The sequence below is a fragment of the Lepidochelys kempii genome, chromosome 4 (assembly GCF_965140285.1).
Source record: "Lepidochelys kempii isolate rLepKem1 chromosome 4, rLepKem1.hap1, whole genome shotgun sequence".
In the NCBI taxonomy this organism is placed as follows: Eukaryota; Metazoa; Chordata; order Testudines; family Cheloniidae; genus Lepidochelys; species Lepidochelys kempii.
In genome coordinates, this window is record NC_136383.1 from 41,945,624 (window position 1) to 41,968,268 (window position 22,645).

The 22,645-nt window shown below is 41.9% G+C and overlaps 1 protein-coding gene across 1 annotated transcript in view; it reads left to right on the top strand.

The window, feature by feature from the left end:
- Positions 1–22,645, top strand: part of LOC140910365 (protocadherin Fat 4) — a 222,130-nt gene that overhangs the window by 164,850 nt on the left and 34,635 nt on the right. The window contains exons 8-9 of the mRNA XM_073341085.2: positions 1,844–2,094; positions 5,564–9,910. Coding sequence (XP_073197186.1) covers positions 1,844–2,094; positions 5,564–9,910 — 4,598 coding nt within the window. The remainder of the gene's footprint in view (positions 1–1,843; positions 2,095–5,563; positions 9,911–22,645) is intronic.

The window sequence follows — 22,645 nt, forward strand, 5'->3', positions numbered from 1 at the left end:
TGCTGTGGTCATAAATATAAAGATACAGAGAACTAGATTGTAGAAAAGTAAACATGTACAAAATATTATATTTCCTTTTTAACCTGCTTGAAGCCTAGAATAGGAACTTAGCTTCTTTGGCATTTTTAAAGTCTTGAAAGGCATCCAGATATAATATTTATAAAATTTGCAACAATTAAGCTTTTAATTCCATGCAATCTTACATCAAGAAACCGATTTTGGAAAGCCTTATTATCATACAAAAAGGGATCTTTGCAAAGCAAAGATTATAGTGTTTATGTCTGGTGATCAGAAATTATCAAAGTGCCTTCAGATGTCTTTAAAGTAATACGAACTGTTTTGGAGGACTTCTTTATCAGCCTTTATCATTTTATCCACTGTCATCTCAAAGTGGAATAGTAAAGAGAAATGGTTCTTTCAAGAGTAGCCATTTAAAACAAAATTATTTGTTTGGGTTTTTTTTTTTTAGTCTTAGGATAAACTTTGCTTTTCTTGGGTGTTATTTGTCCAGATTCATCATTCAAAATAATACATGTATTAATAGTGTATACAATTACGTAGGACTTGATTTTACAAAACTCTGGCAGAAGATATAAAGTATTAAATATATAGGGCCTGCTTTTCAGAGGTGCTAAGCACCCAAAGTCTTCAGTAAATTCTGTTAAAGTTGTGAGTTCTGAGCACCTCTGAAAATTGGATCTTTAATTTCCAAGACTATTGTGCCAAATTCTGAATCAAGAGTCCCACATGAAGCTAAAAAAATAGACCAAGTTATGCAAAAATCAGATAAATCTCTGGGAGAGGTAACCTGATGATATATATGCAAATCCTAAGCATTGCTCTTTTTCTCCTGTTTTCTGTGTGATATAACCTACAGTCATTAAAAAAGGGTTGATACACGTGTATTACACGCAAAGGACACATGTGGACACATGAGACTAAATTTTGTGCACATCAGTCACAAAAGTCATTCCAGGACAGAATTTAAAATAAGCAACAAACATAATATTTCCATGTAGTTTTTCATACGACCATTCTCGTTCTGGATCAGTACAGAAACATGTAGACTGAACAGTGCTGCTGTTGATTCAGGCCCAGTAAATATGGTCTTTAACTTAAGATCAAACTTAATTGCACCAGTAAGATGGGGATTATTTAAAGCAGTCTCTTAAACAAGAGGAGCTGTTTACTGGAGGTGATCCTTTGTGCAGGTTTCACAGTACACTGAATATTGAAAGTCTGTAAAGCAGAATAGAAGTTTAGATTAGAGAAGTGCTGAATTAGGTGTATTAATGAGTGTTTCCCGCCTTTGTGCATATTAATGGTTATTTCCCACCTTTGACGCCACAAGTGGTGGGGAGCTGGAAAGTTTCCTACATGTCTCCTAGAGATACTGCCTCTTGTGCTGCCCAACCCAACTGTACAACATTTTGGGATAGTTCAATTTGGAGACCAAAACTTGTGGATACACGGCAAAATATCAAACTCAGATGCAGATGTCCGACCTCTTTTTTTAGTTAAGTTCACATTATTTCTTTTCCATCTTTAGTTTTTTATCATTTATTGTTACTTTATTTCTGTAGCATAGAGAAGCCCTAGGACTCCATTGTGCTAGGTATTGTACACAGAACAAAAAGATAGTCTCTGCCTCAGAGTTTACAATCCAAGTACAAGACAAGAAAAAACAAATGGATACAGACAGATGGGAAAGCACAAGGAATCAATGAGACAATATTGGTCAGCATGATAGTAGTTTGGTAGCTTAAATATTTATTATTATCATAATAGAGTTTCTTTCTTATGAGAATACTAATGGAAAATGTCTTTTTTGTCTTTTGAACAGCTATAGTCTTATTGGTGGTAATTCACAATTCACAATCAACCCATCAACAGGACAGATCATCACCAGTGCATTACTAGATAGAGAGACTAAGGAGAACTACACCTTAGTAGTTGTGGCCTGCGATGGTGGCTTTCCCAAAGCCCTTTCCAGTTCTACCAGTGTCCTTATCACTGTTGCCGATGTGAATGACAATCCTCCTAAATTTCAACACCATCCTTATGTCACCCATATTCCATCACCTACAACTTCAGGTAATTTGATAATGGTGGCCCTCCAGGAGATAATGGGATAATGTAAAAATCTGATCAAGTGATAGGTCATTCCATAAAAAAATTGTAAAATATATTGCCCTGTAACTATTTTACATTGTCTGTCATGTTTGTGGCACGTGCTATTGGAAAAAATTAACAGAGTTGAGACAGTGAATGGGTTTGGATTAGTAATTATAATGTTTTCTTCTGTGTTTTTTTTCTCTTCACATTCACATCAAATCATCCTCTTTACAGTATATGCAGTATTATCCAGAAAAGCTGGTATTTTTGTTTGGCTTGTTATTAATTCACAACAAGAATTTTGTAGGGATAGATTAGTTAATCTCTACAAAGAGTTTTGAAGATAAAAAGTTCTATACATTTTATTATTGAGAAAAAGCATACAGGGCAGTTGATGTGACACCTCTTAGTGGTGAAAAGGTCCCTTTTTCAAGTTGTCATCTATTGAATTTGTCTACTCAGATGTCCTCTGGTTAGGATAGGGAATTTGCCTTCCTATGTGTTTCCAAAGTGTCAACTACACCTCTGGTTCTGTACAGATAATATTATTTCGTTTTTTAAAAGGTAGCACATCATCTATAGTATATTACACACTTTTAAAATGATTATTCATTTTTTACTTTACAGCTTATTTATTTGTGAAGGCAAAGAAAATACTCACGGTCTTAATCTCATGTATTCTAGGGCCATTTACATCACTCCAATAGTGCAAAGAAGTCTTACAGTGGGCATGACCTACACTGACCTTAAAGTCCCTTTATGCTGCAGAGTGTTATAACTGGGCCTAAGTATAAATCTGAATAAAACCCTCAAATCTAAAAGAGAAAGAAATGATAAAATTACATTTAAGAGAAGGGGCAATAACTGCTGGTTCTGCCTTTGAAAATCTTCCCTTCATATGTAAAAGCCCTTCTGTGTCTCTGTGAAGGTCTCAGAAAAGATTTCAAAAATATCTTTTAATGATCCTTGTCCATGTTACATTTTAATTATAAAGGCTTCTCTGGAGACTTCCCACCTTGTATAAACATTCCAGGATCCTGCATCCTTTGTACACCCAAATTTCACAAGACAGTAGGATTGACTTGCTTGATTATACACTTTATGTTTAAACACATATATATACATCAGAAGTGGAAAATCCTGAATTGCCACATCTATTAATATTGTTCATGCGTAGGATGAGCACATTTGGAATATATTAAATATAAAATGTTAATATCCCTCTTGAAAAATCATAATGTTCCATAAATAATAGATGTCTAATTATTAACTGAGCTTATTCAGTTTTTTATTAGCTTTATAAAATACCTGAAATATAGGGAAGGATGTGATTACTTAGTGAGGTTTTTAAATTGTGTAATTAAGATATAATGTATAATGCAGTGACATTGCAGTAGGATTCACTACTCAACAGATTAAAATAAACATTTCAGGGGCACCATGGTGTACTCTAAAGTGCATACTGGTTTATTGTCATATTTATTCTTTGCAGGTTTTTGTCTCATGGTAATCCCAAAACATTCATATATATACAGTGATCTCAATTAAAAAGTGTCTTAAACTGAAAGATTCTACCAGATTTAAAATGGAATAACTCTGGACCCCCTAATCTTTCAAAACAGAAGACGGTTTTAAAGTATGATCACTGCATGTATCATAAATTTACAATATTGCATATTATTGCTCTCATTGCAAGGCTCTAATGCTCTTACAAACAAATATACATGTTCCCTGTATGAAGATTTTTATTTTCCTTTTAAAGAAATAAAATATCACATTGCCAGGAATTGTGTTCAGTCTTCTAAATTTTTAGTGATTCCAAACTGTGTTTTTGAAGGAATGATTTATTTTGTCCATACTTCCTCTCCCTTTCAGAACAATAATATCAACAAAGACCTTTGTACAAGATGAAACTTCATACATTATGAGCAGTGCACAGCTGATCTGAGATCAGTAACATATGGGTACAGTTCTTGTTGAAGGTTTCATTTTCATGCCTTTAGGCAGAGCATACATGACTTATCCAATATTACCAGGTTGTGACCTGGAATTTTTTAATATAAAACCTTTTTTAATTAGAAAAGAAAAAAATGTCAAAATATAGTCAGTCATAATTTCTTTGGACTTCACTAACTAAAAAAAAAGCAAATAAATTGAAATAAAACATGTTTTTTTACAAAAAAAAAAATTGAAAACCTGTGTGCCAAGCTTCAACTAAAAGGACATTTTAGAATCCCCTCAAACTACTCAAAAAAGCCATTGATGATAATGGGTTTGGCATGCACAGCACTAATTGTAGTAGAATGTGGTGTAATGTGATAGTCTCAAAGACAATAACATAGTTTCTTGCCATGGTTAGTTCACAGTGGTCTTAATGCACACTTGGAGATGAGAATACAGCCTGGCTGCTTTAATTTTTGTGGCAGGATAAAAAATGGAGTTATGACAAGTCATCACAACCACATAAAATTAATGTGCCTAACTGAAGCAGAACTCTTATTTTTGTCCCAATCTTGTCAAGCTCAAGTATTGTAATACTGCTGGATTTTGCTGTTCTTCATCTGCCAGTTCCTCCCTATGGGGTATAAAATGTTGCTCTCTGAAAAATTGCAACAAGAAATGATTTAAGTTGGGACACCGTCAAAGTCACTCTTGTCCCTCACAGATTTTGCCTTCAGAGTTTGAAAATTACATGATTCATATAGATAACTAGTGTGAGCCAAGCTTCAGCACTAGCAAAAACAGGGAATGGATGTCCAGCATAGTGGACATTCAGCATCAAATCTTCAAAAGAGTGCATACACAACTTAGGCACACGAGTACCCAGATACATGTGTATGTATTGGAGATGCAATTACAGACAGGTATGTGCAAGTGCAAACCCAAACTGTCCACATATGCTGGAGAACTGGCACACCTAAATACTATGTGTACACATTATGAAGGTTGGTCATACAATACATGCAAAACACAGAGTAATTTAAAATGTTATTAAATACCATGCAATGTATTACAATTACAGTTTTCATATAATCTTACTTCGTGAATACTGTCAATGTGAGGCTAAAGTTTCAAAAAGTCAGAGGCCCATTTGTTTATAGGCACTGACATCTGTACATACACATACTGTATTTATTTATTTATTTACTTTTGTGCGCACAGTTACCTGATTTTCAGGCACAAATGTGGATGTATGCACATGCATGCATTTTGTGTGTGTTTATGTGCACGCATGCAAGTAGACCTGAGTGGTTGAAAATTTGGCTTAATATCTCATATTCCCTTTTATCCTTATGGAAAAGGGTTAATTGTCAGAACAGCATCAGGTTACCATGAAAAATAACAGGAGTGGTGTGCATAACTGCCAATGCTTCACATTGAAAAATTACTTTCCAATGTCCTATTTTTCTTACACAAAATTAATTATCCTCTTTGTTGTTCTTGGCAGGTTCGTTTGTGTTTGCTGTGACGGTCACAGATGCTGATTCTGGGCCCAATGCTGAGCTTCATTATTCCCTCATGGGAAAGAACTCTGAAAAATTCCACATTGACCCAATGAGGGGGGCAATTATGGCTGCTGACCCACTGACAGGGGCTTCTGAAGTGACTTTTTCTGTTCACGTAAAAGATGGTGGCCTGTATCCAAAAACAGACTCTACAACTGTAACTGTGAGATTTGTGAACAAAGCAGACTTCCCTCAAGTTCGAGCTGAGCAACAGACTTTCATATTTCCTGAAAATCAAGCAATTGGTACCCTTGTCACCACTGTTTCTGGGTCTTCGTCCAGGGGGGGTTCCTTGTCATACTACATTGCTAGCGGTAACCTTGGCAATACCTTCCAGATTGACCAACTAACAGGACAGTTCTCCATCAGCCAACCTTTGGATTTTGAAGAAATACAAAAATATGTGGTTTGGATTGAGGCCAGAGATACAGGCTTTCCTCCTTTCTCCTCTTATGAGAAATTAGAAGTAACAGTGGTAGATGTCAATGATAATGCACCAGAGTTTGAGCGAGATCCATTCATTGCTGAAATAATGGAGAACCTTTCACCACGTAAAATTCTGACTCTCACTGCTGTGGACAAGGACAGTGGCCCAAACGGACAGTTGAACTATGAAATAATTGATGGCAATAAAGAAAATAGTTTCAGTATTAGTCGAGCCACAGGTGAAATTAGAAGTGTCGCACCTTTGGACAGGGAAAAATTGGCTCACTACATGCTAACCATCAAAGTTTCAGACAGAGGTACCCCTCTTCAGAGCACCACAGTAAAAGTTGTTGTTAATATTTTAGATGAAAATGATAATGCTCCCAGGTTTTCTCAGATATTCAGTGCTCCAGTGCCTGAAAATGCACCTCTGGGTTACACAGTTACACGAGTCACAACTTCAGATGAAGACATTGGTGTGAATGCCATCAGCAGGTATTCCATAAGGGATACAAGTCTTCCATTTATCATAAACCCCAGTACCGGGGACATTACAATCAGTCGACACCTAAACAGGGAAGATACAGACCGCTATAGAATCAGAGTTTCTGCACATGATTCCGGGTGGACTGTAAGCACAGATGTGACTATATTTGTGACAGACGTCAATGATAATGCCCCACGATTCACAAAAACATCCTATTACTTAGATTGCCCTGAGCTTACTGAGGTTGGATTAAAAGTAACTCAGGTTTCAGCAACAGATCCTGATGAAGGATCTAATGGCCAAGTTTTCTACTTCATAAAATCCCAGTCTGAGTTCTTCCGAATTAATGCTACCACAGGGGAGATTTTCAATAAGCAATATTTAAGGTATCAAAATTCCAGTGGTTCCAGCAACATCAATATCAACAGGCACAGCTTCATAGTTACTTCTTCAGACCGAGGCAGTCCTTCTTTGCTCAGTGAGACAACAGTCACAATCAACATAGTGGATAGCAATGACAATGTACCACAGTTTCTTGCTAGTAAATATTTTACTCCTGTGACTAAAAATGTAGCAGTTGGTACAAAATTAATTAAAGTTATTGCAGTTGATGATAAGGATTTTGGACTGAATTCTGAAGTTGAATACTTCATTTCTAATGAAAACACTGATAAATTTAAGCTGGACAGCACTACAGGCTGGATTTCTGTTGCATCTTCACTCATGGCTGATTTGAACCAAAACTTTCTGCTTACGGTAAAAGCAAAGGATAAAGGTAATCCTCCCCTCTCATCTGAGATTACTGTTCAAATAGTTATCACAGAGGAAAACTACCATACACCTGAGTTCTCTCAAAGCCATATAAGTGTTACTATCCCTGAAAGTCATGTTGTTGGAGCAGTTGTCAGAACTGTTTCAGCAAGGGATAGGGATGCTGCTATGAATGGACTAATCACATATAATATTTCTTCAGGAAACGAGGCTGGTATTTTTGCTATTAATACATCTACAGGGGCATTAACTCTAGCCAAACCCCTTGATTATGAGTCATGCCAAAATCATGAGATGATTGTTAGTGCTACAGATGGAGGATGGGTAGCTAGAACAGGTTACTGCAGTGTCACGGTTAATGTTATTGATGTGAATGATAATTCTCCAATATTCAACCCAGAAGACTACTTCCCTAATGTATTAGAAAATGCCCCAAGTGGGACAACTGTTATCCGTCTAAATGCAACTGACGCCGATTCTGGACCTAATGCTATGATTGCATATGCAGTTCAGTCCTCAGATAGTGATCTTTTTGTCATTGATCCCAACACAGGAATTATCACCACCCAAGGGTTCTTAGACTATGAAACAAAACAAAGTTATCATCTAACTGTGAAAGCTTTTAATGTTCCAGATGAAGAGCGATGCAGTTTTGCTAGTGTCAACATCCAATTAGAAGGAACAAATGAGTATGTACCACGTTTTGTGTCCAAGCTTTACTATTTTGAGGTCTCTGAAGCAGCTTCTGAAGGCATGGTTGTGGGAGAAGTCTTTGCAAGTGACCGTGATACGGGAACTGATGGAGAAGTCCACTATCTTATCTTTGGCAGTAGCAGAAAGAAAGGTTTCCAGATTAATGAGAAGAGTGGACAGATTTATGTTTCAGGTCCTCTTGACAGAGAAAAGGAAGAACGTATCTCTTTGAAAGTTCTTGCAAAAAATTTTGGGAGCATTCGTGGTGCAGATATAGATGAAGTAATTGTAAATATCACTGTCTTAGATGCTAATGATCCTCCAGTTTTTAGCCTACAGGTTTACAATATACAAATCAGTGAAGGTGTTCCTCCAGGGACCCATGTCACATTTGTAAGTGCCTTTGATTCAGATTCTGTCCCAAGTTGGAGCAGGTTCTCCTATTTTATTGGTTCTGGGAATGACAATGGTGCCTTTTCTATTAATCCACAAACAGGACAGGTTACTGTCACAGCAGAATTGGACAGAGAAACTTTACCTGTCTACAACCTAACTGTGTTAGCAATTGATTCAGGAACACCTTCAGCAACAGGAAGTGCCTCTTTATTGGTAACATTGGAAGATATCAACGATAATGGACCTACCTTGTCCACCAGCCAGGGAGAAGTAATGGAAAATAATCGTGCCGGAACTCTTGTGATGACACTTCAATCGTCAGATCCTGATCTCCCTCCAAATCAAGGCCCCTTTACCTACTACTTGCTTAGCACTGGCCCTGCAACCAGCTATTTTAGTCTTAGCACTGCAGGAATTTTGACCACAACTAGGGAAATTGACCGAGAGCAAATAGGCGACTTCTACTTGTCAGTGATTACCAGAGACTCTGGCATTCCTCAAATGTCTTCCACAGGAACTGTACAAATAAAGGTAATAGACCAAAATGACAATCCATCGCAACCTAGAACAGTAGAGATATTTGTTCACTATTATGGCAACCTATTCCCAGGTGGAATTTTAGGCAGTGTGAAACCCCAGGATCCAGATGTTTTAGACAGCTTCCGCTGTTCCCTCACTTCAGGAGTTACAAGCCTCTTTAATATTCCAGGGGGCACTTGTGACCTGAATTCCCAGGCAAGGTCCACAGATGGAACATTTGATCTGACAGTCCTTAGTAATGATGGGTTACACAGTGCAGTTACTAGCAGTGTTCGAGTTTTCTTTGCCGGGTTCAGTAATGCCACAATTGACAGCAGTGTCCTTCTTCGCCTTAACGTGCAAACTGTGAGAGATTTTTTGACCAATCACTACCTTCACTTCCTGCGTATTGCCAGTTCACAGTTACCTGGACTAGGAACTGCTGTGCAGCTCTATGGGGTTTATGAAGAGAGTAACAGAACCTTCCTGATGGCAGCTGTGAAACGGAACAACAATCAGTATGTGAATCCCAGTGGCGTAGCAACCTTCTTTGAGAGCATCAAAGAAATCCTTTTCCGTCAGAGTGGAGTACGGATAGAGTCTGTGGATCATGATTCATGTGTACAAAGTCCATGTCAAAACGGAGGAAGCTGCTTGAGAAGGTTAGCTGTGAAACCTGTTTTAAAGAGCCATGAGAGTATCCCAGTAATCATCATGGCAAACGAACCTCTGCAGCCCTTCGTGTGCTGGTGCATGCCAGGGTACGATGGTAATTTATGTGAAACTGACATTGACGAATGTCTCCCATCCCCTTGCCACAATGATGGGACTTGCCACAACTTGGTGGGAGGATTCTCATGCAATTGTCCAGATGGTTTTACCGGAATGGCCTGTGAGAGAGACATCAATGAGTGCCTGTCCAGCCCATGTAAAAATGGTGCTGTCTGCCAGAACTTCCCAGGAAGCTTCAACTGTGTTTGTAAAACTGGATATACAGGTATGATCTTCTTCTCCTTCTGGAATTAGAGTGAAACAGAGAGAGAGGGTAAAAATGTCTTTTGAGTACCAGTCAGCAGCTGCTCCAGCTATGATTATCAGTCTTAGTATGACTATTCAGAATAAGCAGAGGAATAATCAAAATAAGAAGCTGACAATAAATAAACCTGAACAAAGAAAATAAGATGCTGAGAGAAACATTGTCCTTATTGTTCTGTCCTCAGGCAAATGTCACCCTGAAGATCCATGTTAGAAAAAAGGGATTTCACAAATCTGTCCCATTTGTTAAATATGCTACATCCAGTTCCAATATTTTAAAATATTATTTTCCTATTATTATTATTTATATTACAGAAGCACCCCACATGTACTAAATTCTGGGCAAACATGTAGGGAAAGTCAGTCTCTGCCCCAAATTTCTTACAGTCATATAAGACAAAAACAGATGAGAGGGTGGGGGAAGGAAACAACATAAAAGCAGAGTGATCAGGGAGAGACGCACACGTGTGTTGTATCCATGTTTTGTTTGTTTATGTTTTGTTTTCAGCCAACAATATAAATGCGACATTTTTATCACACCGGATAATTTTTCTGTAATATATGTAAAATGTTCAAATACAGCAGCACCTAAAATGAAAAAGTTGAGATCTCTCTCAAACAGCATGCTACAATTCACTTTGGTAAATGGGAATTTGCACTCTGCAGTGCCATGTGGGAAAAACACAGCACATTTGTCCAATCAGCAAGGACAGAATGCTGCAGGAGGATTAAATTCACTCCTCCCTTTGGAGAAAGAAAGGAGTCACTGGGCATGGACCCTTTTGGCCATTTTAGAAGAAATGTCAACAAGGTCGGAGCACAGACGCTTGCAGGCCTCCTTTGCTGTGAGAACAGACAGTCCTAGGCTTCATGTGAAAATAGGAAGATGTGCTTAGCCTTAGAATTTTCAGGGAGACAAAGAACCACTCAAGTATCTGCACAAGACAATTTGTCAAAGCCTTGCACTATTTAATTTGCCAATTAAAATTATTTCAGCATGCTTGTCTGACAGTCTTAAACTACTTGTAATTATTTAGGCTATGATTCAGGACAAGCATCGCTATTCAGGACAGCACTAAAGTGTGTGCTTAACTATCAGCACATGCTTAAGTCCCATTGAAATCATGTGCTTAAGTGCTTTCCTGAGTCAGAGCTACAGTAAAGTAATGTTCTTGGGCTGGTGTGACTTATTGCATAGGTGAAAGCGGACCTTGAGCATCAGTGCTTAGTTTTTCTTTATTTGAGTACTAAGGGATGTAAATAGAAAACCAGAACTGGGGGGTAAGTTTTTATTTTTTTGAAGGGTATAAAATTGTTATTACTCTGAAACATTTGAAAAATTCAAACAAAAGCGTTTACAAAAATATTTCTGTTAGCCAGATATGACACTTTTTTCCTTGTGAAGATCCTGAAGGATAAATATTTTATATAATTAAGTATTTCATCTATACTTAGAGAGAGATGTGGAGAATAGGGGATAGTTGCATATATAAATACCTACTATGGAGTCAATTCATGCTTTAAGTTGAAGTGTGGTGTGCTAGGCGGCATCTTAGTTTTATTTATGCCTAAAGATGTTGTTTTTAAAGGGCAGAAAAAATAACATACTAGTAACTTTCGTTCTTCTTCGAGTGATTGATCATGTCCATTCAACTTAAATGTGTGTGCTCCCCACAAGAACCGGTGCTGGAAGTTTTTCTCTCAGCAGTATCCGTAGCGGACTGGCTCTGGCGCCCCCTGGAGTAGTGTGTATATGCCATGGCATATAGGGCACCGCCTGCCCCCTCCAAACCCTCAGTTCCTTCTTGCCACCAGTGATGGTGCATGTAACTGTTACTGCTTCAGCTAGCACTGTTAGTTCTCGTTCATTCGAAAGCATTTACCTCTTGTATATTATTGTACATAGTTTCCCTCTAGTTTTAATTTCCCTATTTGTTAGTTAGAGATTTAGTAGGTCCCAAACAGGACTTAGTTTCGGGATGGGGCATGCCCCAGTCCCCAGGCTTTTAGCCCTGTGATCTCAGTAAAAGTCCTATGCCCATTAGTGATCCACAAAACATTTGTTTATGATGCTTGAGCAAAGGTAATATTAGTGATAAGTGCAGAATCTGCAAGTCCTTCACACCCTGCATGAAGAAGGACCATGACATTCGCTTGAGAGCGTTCCTTATGGAGTCTGCCCTTACTCCAATGCTGGAGCAGCACTCCTATTTGGCACCGAGCAGTGCCCTACTGGTACCATCTGCGCGGCACCAGTCCCTTTCCGTGGCTCCAGCCAAGAAGCCCAAGAAGATAGGGCGAGGAAGGTCTACAGTTTCCCACAAGGAAAAGGTCTGGAATGGACCAAGGCCCTATCTCTGGCACCTCTTGACCCCTTTCGGGATCTCGGGCCCCAGCTCAGGTCGAGCGGTGTAGCCCAGCCCACTCCCCACTGGCTACCCCGGATAGCGAGGAGGCCCTCGTCAGCTCTGGGAGCCATCCACGCCAGATGCCTTGAAAGCAGTGTAAGAGATTATGTCCCTCCCAGTGCCACCCACTACGGCCTCTGCACGGTCCCAGTCATGGGGTAAACCCGCATTTGAACCACCACAGTCTCCACTTCTACAGCAACGCTCCCCATAGCAGGGGACGTCCCGCCAGCAGTCGCCCTCTCGCAGCCAACACGCTTCTGACCATGATAGGCAGAAGCTTCGCAGCCCCATCTGGTCTCTGAACTTCGTACAAGGGCATAGAGGCTCGAGGTGCAGCTTGCCAGTGACTGGGCGCAGACCTCTGGACGCATGCGCCCCCTAGCAGGAGTTTTTAAGTTGGCGCCCAGAATCTCCACGGCACCAGTACCGCTCCAGGGACAGGTTGAGGGACTCCATCTCTGGGACTTCTGCATCTACCAGGGAATCCATCTAGAAGCATGTCACCTTCCGGGTGCCAGGAACACACTAGCAAATCACTTAAGCAGGGACTTCTCCTCTCACCACGAGTGGGTGCTCCACTGGGAGGTAGCCAGCATGATCTTCCAGAGGTGGGGAACTCCCCAAGAGGATTTGTTTGCCACCAGGCAGAACAGGAGGTACCACAGGTTCTACTCCAGATGGGGTCTGGGCAAGGGCTCCCTATCCGATGCCTTCCTCCTGCTGTGGGCAGGAAGCCTGATGTATGTGTTCCCTCCGATTCCTCTCATCAGTAAGTGAAAATCAAGAGGGACAGGGTGCAGGTTATCATGATCACCCCAGCATGGCCGCGCCAACATTGGTTTGGCACGCTGTTGAGCTTGGCAGCAGTCCCCCCCATGGCCCCTGCCGGACTGAGCAGACCTGCTGTCACAGGACTATGGTTGCCTCTTGCACCCCAACCTTCTGTCTCTCCACACATGGATGCGGCATGGCTGAACCCTGAAGAATGGACCTGTTCAGAGGAGGTCCAGCAGATCCTCCTGGGGAGTAGAAAACCCTCAACTAGACAGACCTACCTGGCAAAGTGGATGAGGTTTTCCCACAGGGCGGCTGATCGGGGCATCTGCCCTTCGCATTTTTTGATGCAGTCAATCTTAGACTACCTACTTAATTTGAGGAGCCAGGGCCTGGCACACTCTTCTATCAAGGTGCATCTGGCGGCCATCTCCGTTTTTCATCTGCCCATGTAGGGGCAGATGGTCTTCTCCCATGACATGACAGTCAGGTTCCTCAAGGTCTCAAGAGACTTTTTCCTCAAGTTCGGTCCCCAGTCCCTCAGTGGGATCTCAACTTGGTTCTGTCCAGGCTCAGGGGCCCACCCTTTAAGCCTTTGGCCTCATGCTCCCGTCTTACCTATCATGGAAGGTAGCTTTCCTGGTGGCGGTGATGTCGGCGAGGCGAGTTTCTGAGCTGCATGCCCTGACCTCAGACCCGTCCTATGGTCTTCTGTAAGCACAAGGTCACACCGGATAATTTTTCTGTAAATGTAGGTAAGTTATTTAAACTACAATACAATGGATGGACAATGGGAGTGGGGAGCATTGGAGAAAATCCCCAAACTCCCTTGCCTAATAGTATTGTAGCTAGGTTTGACCCTTTATTTCTAGTTATAAGTCAACAAATATATGCAGCCATATGCTCAGTGTTACATCATAGGCAACTGAAGAGCAAGTGAGGGCTGAGGAATCAAACTCACAATTTATATTGGCTACTGACCATCTCCAGAAAGGTCAGTAACAAACAGTTCATGGAGTACATTTTAATAAGAAATGTTTTCAATCCAAAAATGTAGACCAGTTCTAATCACAAAGCACCATAAGCATTTATAAGGCCATACTGTCCTTTAAACCAGTGGTTTCCAAACTTTTTTGAACGCGCACCCTTATCAGTAAAAAAATTTTGAGCACGCACCCCTAATATATGTATAAATTATATACATGTACTACTGTACTAATATATTATGTAAATTATAAAACACACACAAAAAATAGAAATGAAAAAACAATGAGATAAAGATGAAATAAACAATATTTTTAAAATAATGTTTTATTTTATTTGCTCTCACTAAAAAAATTATTAATAATATTTTAGTGAGAGCAATGTGATTAATATGCTTTATTATTTTTGAAAATCTTGGTTTAACACTTTGTGATACAGCGGGCGCTCAGGGTGGGGTACGGGTCTGGGAGGGAGTTAGGGTGTGGGAGGGCGCTCAGGGCTGGGGCAGGCAGGAGGTGGAGAGCACTTACCTGGGGCATCTCCTGTTTGGTGCAGGGGAGGTGCAGGTGGCTCTGCTCAGCGCAGCACCACCCCCATGGCCACGATTCTGGGAGCTGCCCCCCCCCCATGGCAGGCAGGGCCACCCGGCATGCAGGGGCTTTAGGGGCTTCAGGGCCCTGGGCTAAGGGGGCCCCAGGGCCCTGGCCTGCAGCTCTAAAGCCCCTTTCGGAATGCGGCCCTGTGAGCATGGGCCGGAGGACTCAGGAGGAGCAGGGGCAGCCGCGCAGCCAGCGGCTGGAAAGAAGCGGCGCTTTCCCCTTCAAAGCGCCGCTTCTCTCCGGCCGGCTTTGAAGGGGAAAGTGACATTTCTTTCCAGCCGCTGGCTGCGCGGCTGCCCCTGCTCTCCACAGGCCGGAGGACTCAGGGCTGCCCCCCCCCCCTTTTTTTCCCTCCGGCAGTGCTCCTCCTGCCACGCTGCCCTTTTGCTGTGGCGACGCTCCTCCTGCTGCGCTCCCCAATTGTGCTCACACCCCACTTTGGAGACCACTGCTTTAAGCCACTCTGGCCATGTAAAGGAGCCTTAAAACTTTTACACCTGTTCTATACTCCTGGGGGAATTCACAAAGACAATAGGAACAATTCACTAAGCAGGCAGGCTGCTATGTTCTGCTCTGCCTGAGGGCACAGTCTGCACCTCACCTATCTCCTCAGACACACTCCAAAACCCTGCCTCTCCACGCTGAGAATGCTGCAATAGTGAGCGAGAGGGACAGTGTGTGTGTCTCTCTCTCTCATGCATAACTGCCCACATTTCACACACACACGGTGGTGATTTAGGCCTCTAGTGGCTGCTCCGGGCGCCCAAACTGACCTGCCTGTGCTGCCAGGGAGGGATGCATGACTGCGCGTGCAAATTCCCTTTACTCCCCCATCAGAAGTCATTTTTCTGCAGGGAAGCTAAGAAATAGGCAGGGGACATGAATTCTGTATGCATGCAATGATGCAGAATTCCCCCAGGAGTAATTTAAGGACTATATAAGTAAATCCTAACCAATACTTCTGGCTACTTTCTCCAGACATAATAAAAGAAAAACTAAGAAAACATAAATGAAAAGATTTACTTCAGGGTTTCAATAGGTCTTTCTCAGGGAATATTATTATGAATGAATGTGATTGGGGGCGCGATAATATCAAGAGTAGATTTGAAAATTCACTATAAGATCCTGCAAAGTTGAAACTGGTTTCTCTGTATGCTTTTCTGTATTACATAACCTGCCCTTTGCTGAAATATAATTATCATTGCTTGTTATGTATTCATTTTGTGGCCCAAAGTCTTCAGTCAGAACCAGGGCCCCTTTGTACTAGGCACTGTACAAACAACCCTACCTTGTAGAGTTTACAGTCTGAGACATGGTAAGGGAAGCCAAAACAGAGAGAAGGTGGTACAGTTACTAAATGCGAGATTACAAGTTAGCTTAGTGGTACTGCATGTGTGTGGGTGGTTTGGTTTGGTGTGGTTTTGGTAGGGGGATCTGATTACTTCCCATTCCTTTCCCCAAACAGATTGCCTTAATTAGTTAGCTGAAATTAAACATTCAGGTAAAATTGTGGTTCTTATGTCAGGGGTTTTCTCAGCTCTTTGAAATTATTTCAGTATTACCGGGCTCCTGCTCTTCTCCTGCTACTGACCGAGAGAGTCTCTTCCTACTAGGGTCTGCCCTCTGGGGTTTCTGTGCCCCATATGGCTGGTGGACATGAAGGGTAGCTGCTGGGGCTGTGTGCACAATGCAACTTAGTCTGATACATGTAGGTTGCAGGAATGGATGCTAGCCCTGAGCCTTACTTCCTATCACTCTACTGCTCATCCTCTGTGAGGTGGTCTTGGGGCTTCTGTGCCCTAAATAGCTGGAGAGAGAGGGAATACATTTGTTAAGTTAGGGTCAGCGTGGTATTAAAATTTGCTCGTGTTTGCTCTACCAAGCTAATACAAAGACTCATTTGTAAATAATAAAGTGAGCTTAGTTTGTTTTTTTTAAAAATCAGTTAGGTACAAAAGAAAAGAAAAACACTGGTAGATTTCAAAACAGGGGATTCAACAACTTCATTTAAAGAACAGCTCTGACAGCTAACACATATTCAACACAAGAAGTTTCTTGATACAAAAGACACTGACATGATCCTTTGTGTGAAGAAAACTGCAGAGCCTCAGGTCAGTAGCAATTACTGTTAATTGATTAGAGGTTCTAATTAAGTCAATGATCCCAGGATTTTATTTCACATTGAATTAGTATATTATATTATTTTGCCAGAAGCATGGCAGAATAATTCTAGGCACCCATCCTCTGTAACGCTTTAAGTCATTGTCAGCGGAGGTTAAATGGGCACATGCTTGCTGGTACAGGTCAGCAGAACACTTTGTTTGGCTTTAGCAAGATATTGTAACATCAGCCAATAGTGTGTAGTTGAAGTTAATGAAAAACGCAGGCAACTTTTGTGGGACTCATGTCATATCTTAATGTTCAACCCTTATCAAATATAAGTTAAACATGACATTTGTTCTGGATTGTGATCTATACTTGAAAACATAAGAACATTTTAATGACTTATATTTGATGGGTTTTGAGATTTTTCATATGGTTTGAGCTGGGTTTTCTACTCCTGGTGGAATTCTGCACACTGCTTACATGCAGAATTCATGTCCCCCACAGATTTCTTTGCTTCCCTTCAGAAAAATGACTTTCTGACAGGGAAGCAAAGGGAAGCTGGATGAGTAGTCATAGGGTTCATTGTTTCAGGCACCCCAAAGAGCCATCAAAGAGATAAATCACTGCGGAGGGTGGGAGGGGGCTGGGTATGCTCTGATTGGTGCTGGGTCAGACCCCTCCCCCCCAGGACAGACCCTCCACACCCAGACGCTCCTGCTGAGCCTCACCCCCTTCATCCAGAACCCCCCTCCCCCACCGAGTCTCCCGTACCTCTCCCCACCAAGCTCCCCGCATCTAGCCCCCACCCCAACTCTCCCCAGCCTCACCTGGCCCTGGCTCTGCACCCGCTTCCTTCCCCCATCACTCCTCAGCCATGGGGGAATAGGTCACTGCATGGGGAGCTGTTCCCCTGTCCACCCTACCCCTATTCATCCAGACCCCTCCCCCACCCCATAGCCAGACCCCCCCAGCCAAGCCACACTCCCAACCCCTCCCACCAAGTCCCTGGACCCAAACCCCCACCCTGCCAAACCACATCTCCTGCATCCAATACTCTGGATGCAGGAGATGTGGTTTGGCAGGGTGGGGTTTGGGTCCAGGGGCTTGGTGGTATTGGATGCAGGAGATGTGGTTCGGCAGGGTCGGGGTTTGGGTCCAGGGGCTTGGTGGGAGGGGTTGAGAGTGTGGGAGGGTGAGGCTTGGCTGGGGGGGTCCCCCTGCACCCAGAATGCCCCATCAATCTCCTCCCGCTGTATCCAGACCCCCACCTCTGTACCCAGACCATCCCTCAGTGAGCCCCCCGCACTTGAATCCCCACTCCCTGCCAAGCCCCCTCTCGCATCCGGACCCCTGCTTAACGCCTACCCCTGCATCTGGGTCCCTACCCCTGCACCCAGACCACTCACCTGCCGAGCCCCACCCCTCTCTGCATCTGGACCTCCACCCCTGCACCCAGAGCCCCACTCGACAAGCCCCCTGCATGCACCTGGACCACCCCAATGTGCCTCCTGCACCTGGACCACCATCCCACTGAGCCCCAATCAATTGCAACCGGACCCCCACCCCACCAAGCCCCATTCCCCCAACAGCTGGAACCCCCACTGAGCTTGCTAAACCCCACCGAACTCAGACCCCCACACCCAGCCCCCTCCACTGAGCCCCAGCCACCTTCGCCTGTACCCCACTTCAGAGTCCCATTCTCCTTGCACCTGGAGCCCCTGCAGTGAGCCCCGGTGCATCGAGATCCCCCTGCATCTAGACCTCCCACCGAGTGGCCTGCACCCAAATTGGCCTTCACAGAACCCTCTCACCCCACACCTTGATCCCCCCACACTAATCCTCCATACCTGGATCCTGCTGGGCTGAGCCTGCCTGCCCATACCTGGTGTGCCTGGCATGGAGGGGCAGGGCCTCATGCTTTTTCTGCCAAGTGTCAATGTTGGGTGCAGCCTCACCGTTGAGTTCATGTCCCTGGGGAGGGGCGGGGGGCGGGCTGCAGGGTGATCTCCCACCTCCATGCAGCCAGTGGCCTGTGCTCCGCCATGCTGGAGCCTCCATATTTTATTTATTGACAAATAACATTTGCAGAATTTTAAAATATTGTATGCAGAATTTTTATTTTTTTTAACATGCAGAATTTTTTATTTTTTGGCACAGAAAAAACTACAGTAGTAGTTTTCAAACTATGTACTCTACATGGTGCCCTTATATGCTGGTTAAAACTATCTGTCAGTACAAATAATTGTAAAACAGAAAATCAGTGAGTTAGACGTTTTCAAGATTTAGAAGTTCTAAACTTCATAGGCTTCAGAGTAGCAGCCATGATAGTCTGTATTCGCAAAAAGAAAAGGAGGACTTGTGGCACCTTGGAGACCTCACCTCACCAACGAAGTGAGCTGTAGCTCATGAAAGCTTATGCTCAAATACATTTGTTAGTCTCTAAGGTGCCACAAGTACTCCTTTTCTTTTTGCTAAACTTCATAGATTACCTGACCTTTCAGAAAACATACCATTGTAATTCAAAAATATGAGAAAAAAGGCAACTGATCGTTCCTTTCTGCTGATAAGCAGTTAGAATTAAATGTTACTTAAGTCCCTGAAGACTAAATACCTGAGACAGAAAAATAAAGATGCTAAAGTTTTTAATCAATAAAGCAAAATAACTTTTGAAGTTGGAGAACAGTAGAGCTAATTGGATAATTTGCTCACAATTTAAATTTAGCCCTTTTTTTTCCTGCCTGAAAACTGTTCACAAACATGTCCTGAGTTCTGTGAATGAATTATTCACAAAAATTCGCCACATAGTTTATGCAAGCAAGTTTCAGCATATGGATTGTTTGTGAACTGTTGTCCTTGACTGTTCACTATTGGTTATTTCTGTAGTGAGACTGGATCACCTAAGTCACATGTATAGTATGCATGTGTTGATTATTTTATTGCCAACATACCAAAATAGAAATGGGGGAAAGGGTTGTAGGATTAACCCTGTTTCCCTTTAACATTGTTTTCCAAAAAAAGAAATAAATAAAAAGTATTTGACTAAAGACAGCTATACTGATTTAACAAAGAAAGCACGAAATTGTATCTTCATGAATATACTCTCTGTGTGCCTAAGTGAAAGAGAAGCAGCCAACATACTTTTGTCCCTCCTCTTACCTATAAGGAGATGAATAATTCCATTTCAGATGCTAGGTAGAAAGAGCTAGTGCACCATATGTATAGTTTTAATGGCTGCTCTCAAAAATACTGTACCTCATAACTGAATTTGCATTCACCATCAAGAGACACCATCTCTGTACTTCTTGTGTGTGGATATTAGTGCTTTCCAACACAGGCCTTCTGTTCCCTGTAAATTAGAGTACATGAGTTGTAGATCTTTGTAATAGCTTACTTCAAGACCGAGAGGGTAGACTTACTTTTATTTGATTGATTATGTTTTGTCAGCTGCATGTCACTTCATCACACTGTGGAGGCAATTTAGCTCGTTCCACGGAATAGCATTATAAAGACAGATTACCTCAGAGCAACATCATTAAGGTTTAAACAGTCTGTTATAATTATGTCTATTAATGATGATCAGGTTTTGTTTTGAAAAGAATCACTTTCTAAAAGGAATATACTTTGAGGCTTCCCGTAGTTTGCCTGCCCTGCCCATGAACCCTTCATTTCCTATTTTCCAGGCCTTATTAGGATAAAGGAATGTAGATTTGTTAAATTGTTTCAAATTCAAAATTAAATTAAAAAAAGAATCAATTTAAAAGATGGGCATATTGAGGCATGCAATGTAAACATCCCAAAGTTTAACCCAGCAGCTTTCAGTTGGTACACATAGTTATAATTTCATTAATAAATGGTTTGGTTCTTAGTGATTTGAAATATGATCCGTTGTTTCATTTGTCTGCAACCTTTCATGCTGACTGTAGGAGCCTGATCTTATCAATATTAATTAACACTGTCCCTAATTAATCAGTCTCTCTGGGAGTTTTTGTCAGTGGCATAAAGATCATTTTTTCTTCTTCCCATGCCCAAATCAGGAAGGAATCCACCATCCTGACAAACTGCATCCTCCACTGAATAGAGGTATTACAGAGGATGGAAGTTGGAGAATAAGCTGTCCCCTGAGCTGCAATGTCCACACTCTTTTCAGTGCGCTAGTTTGAGCTCTACTATTGTGAATCTACCTGTTAAGGTTCACATTCGTTGATGGCAAGCAGAGATAGGTGCCTCCCTGCAGCCCAGACTTAGACACCTACCTCTGTGGGGAGGGTGATAGCACCCCCACACACACCTCCATCAGTGTCTCACATTGGCTAGCTTAGGCAGCTCCCCGCCTAGCATGCTGCAGGGCGGGGGTTGTGGCTCTCATTCTAAGACACCTGAGTCCCTTCGTAGAACACACCATAGGTGCCTAACTATTTTTGTGGATCCAGGCCTAAGTGCTCATCCTGACAAACCTCCTATGATTCATCAGCAGGCAGACCTCAGGAAGTCAGTGATATGCAGGGACTCAGCTGCTGAGCTTAATTGTCTGAGGGACTGCGTTCTAGGTGTGAGAGGTCATAAATAAGAGGGGAGGCATAAAAGTTAGTAGCAAGGACTGGGGAGCAGAGCTCTTGAGTGGGGCTGGACAGCACAGTTCTGTGCTAAACCTGTGGATCCCACTGCCTACACTAATTTCTCAGCCTCAATATCCAGCCTAGTTCCCTTAATCCTACTACAAATCACTGTCCATTTCCCCTTTATTTTTATGATTATTTAATTTAATTTAAAATTGTTATAAAAATGAGCTCAAAGATCTCTATCTGTTGGTTGCTTGGGATGACATGGAGTCTGGGCTCTGGAAAGGAAGAAGTTGAGGCTGAGAAGGGGAATGTAGATGGGGTGTTTAAAGACAACTGTTCAGTGCCTATTTAACTGTATTTTGGAAGAAGATGCATTCCAGCAATTGTAACTGAAAGCTAACAAAGGTTTTGGTTTGTGTGGGAATATCTACTAGCCTGACATACTGTATCAGCCACTGGATGCAGCTATATGCCCCATGAATATTAAGACTTGACATACCTGAGCCACCCTGGATTAAAAATCATTGACTGGTTCTTCCCTTTCCTCACATTTGATAAACTTGAAGCACTCAAACATATGGAAACAAAATTATTTTCTATATCTCATCAAAATAAAGATGAGTCTTTGGCTAACAGATGCACAGTAATCCAAATCTGTGAAAATGAAATTTTAAAGATGAATTTGCCATAGTACTGAAAAGTTAATAATCATTTGGCGATATGTTTAACTCCAGGCCATAGTTTACCAAAGCAAATCTATGTGCTCACTCATCAAAACATTACGATTTGACACACATGTTATTAATCTTAGAGCAGTGAAACTTTGTGAAAAATGCCCTGAGGAGTGTGTTTAGAAAACCCCAAACTTGCGAGTTTAATTAAAGTCATAGGAAGCATCTCTAAGTAAAACAATGGAAGTAAGCACTTAAGGCCAGATTAAGAATCCATTACTCACATTGGTGAGCAGTGTTTCACCCAAGTAATCCCATTGGAATGAATAGGATTACTCAGGTAATTAACTGCTCAGCAATATGAGGAAGGAGTTCACAGTCTGTCCTTTACTGACGTCTGTGTTCATTCTCTGATCATGGAAAACAGTTCTATTTTAGTCTTTGCAGATAAAACAACTGGATCTCTGAATACAAATGCATGTTACACCAAACAGAACAGGAAAATAACAGTAAATTTGCAAACTTTTCCCACCAAACCCAGATTTATATGCGAGAATTTACATGTAGTGGACACCTCACTGCAGATGTAA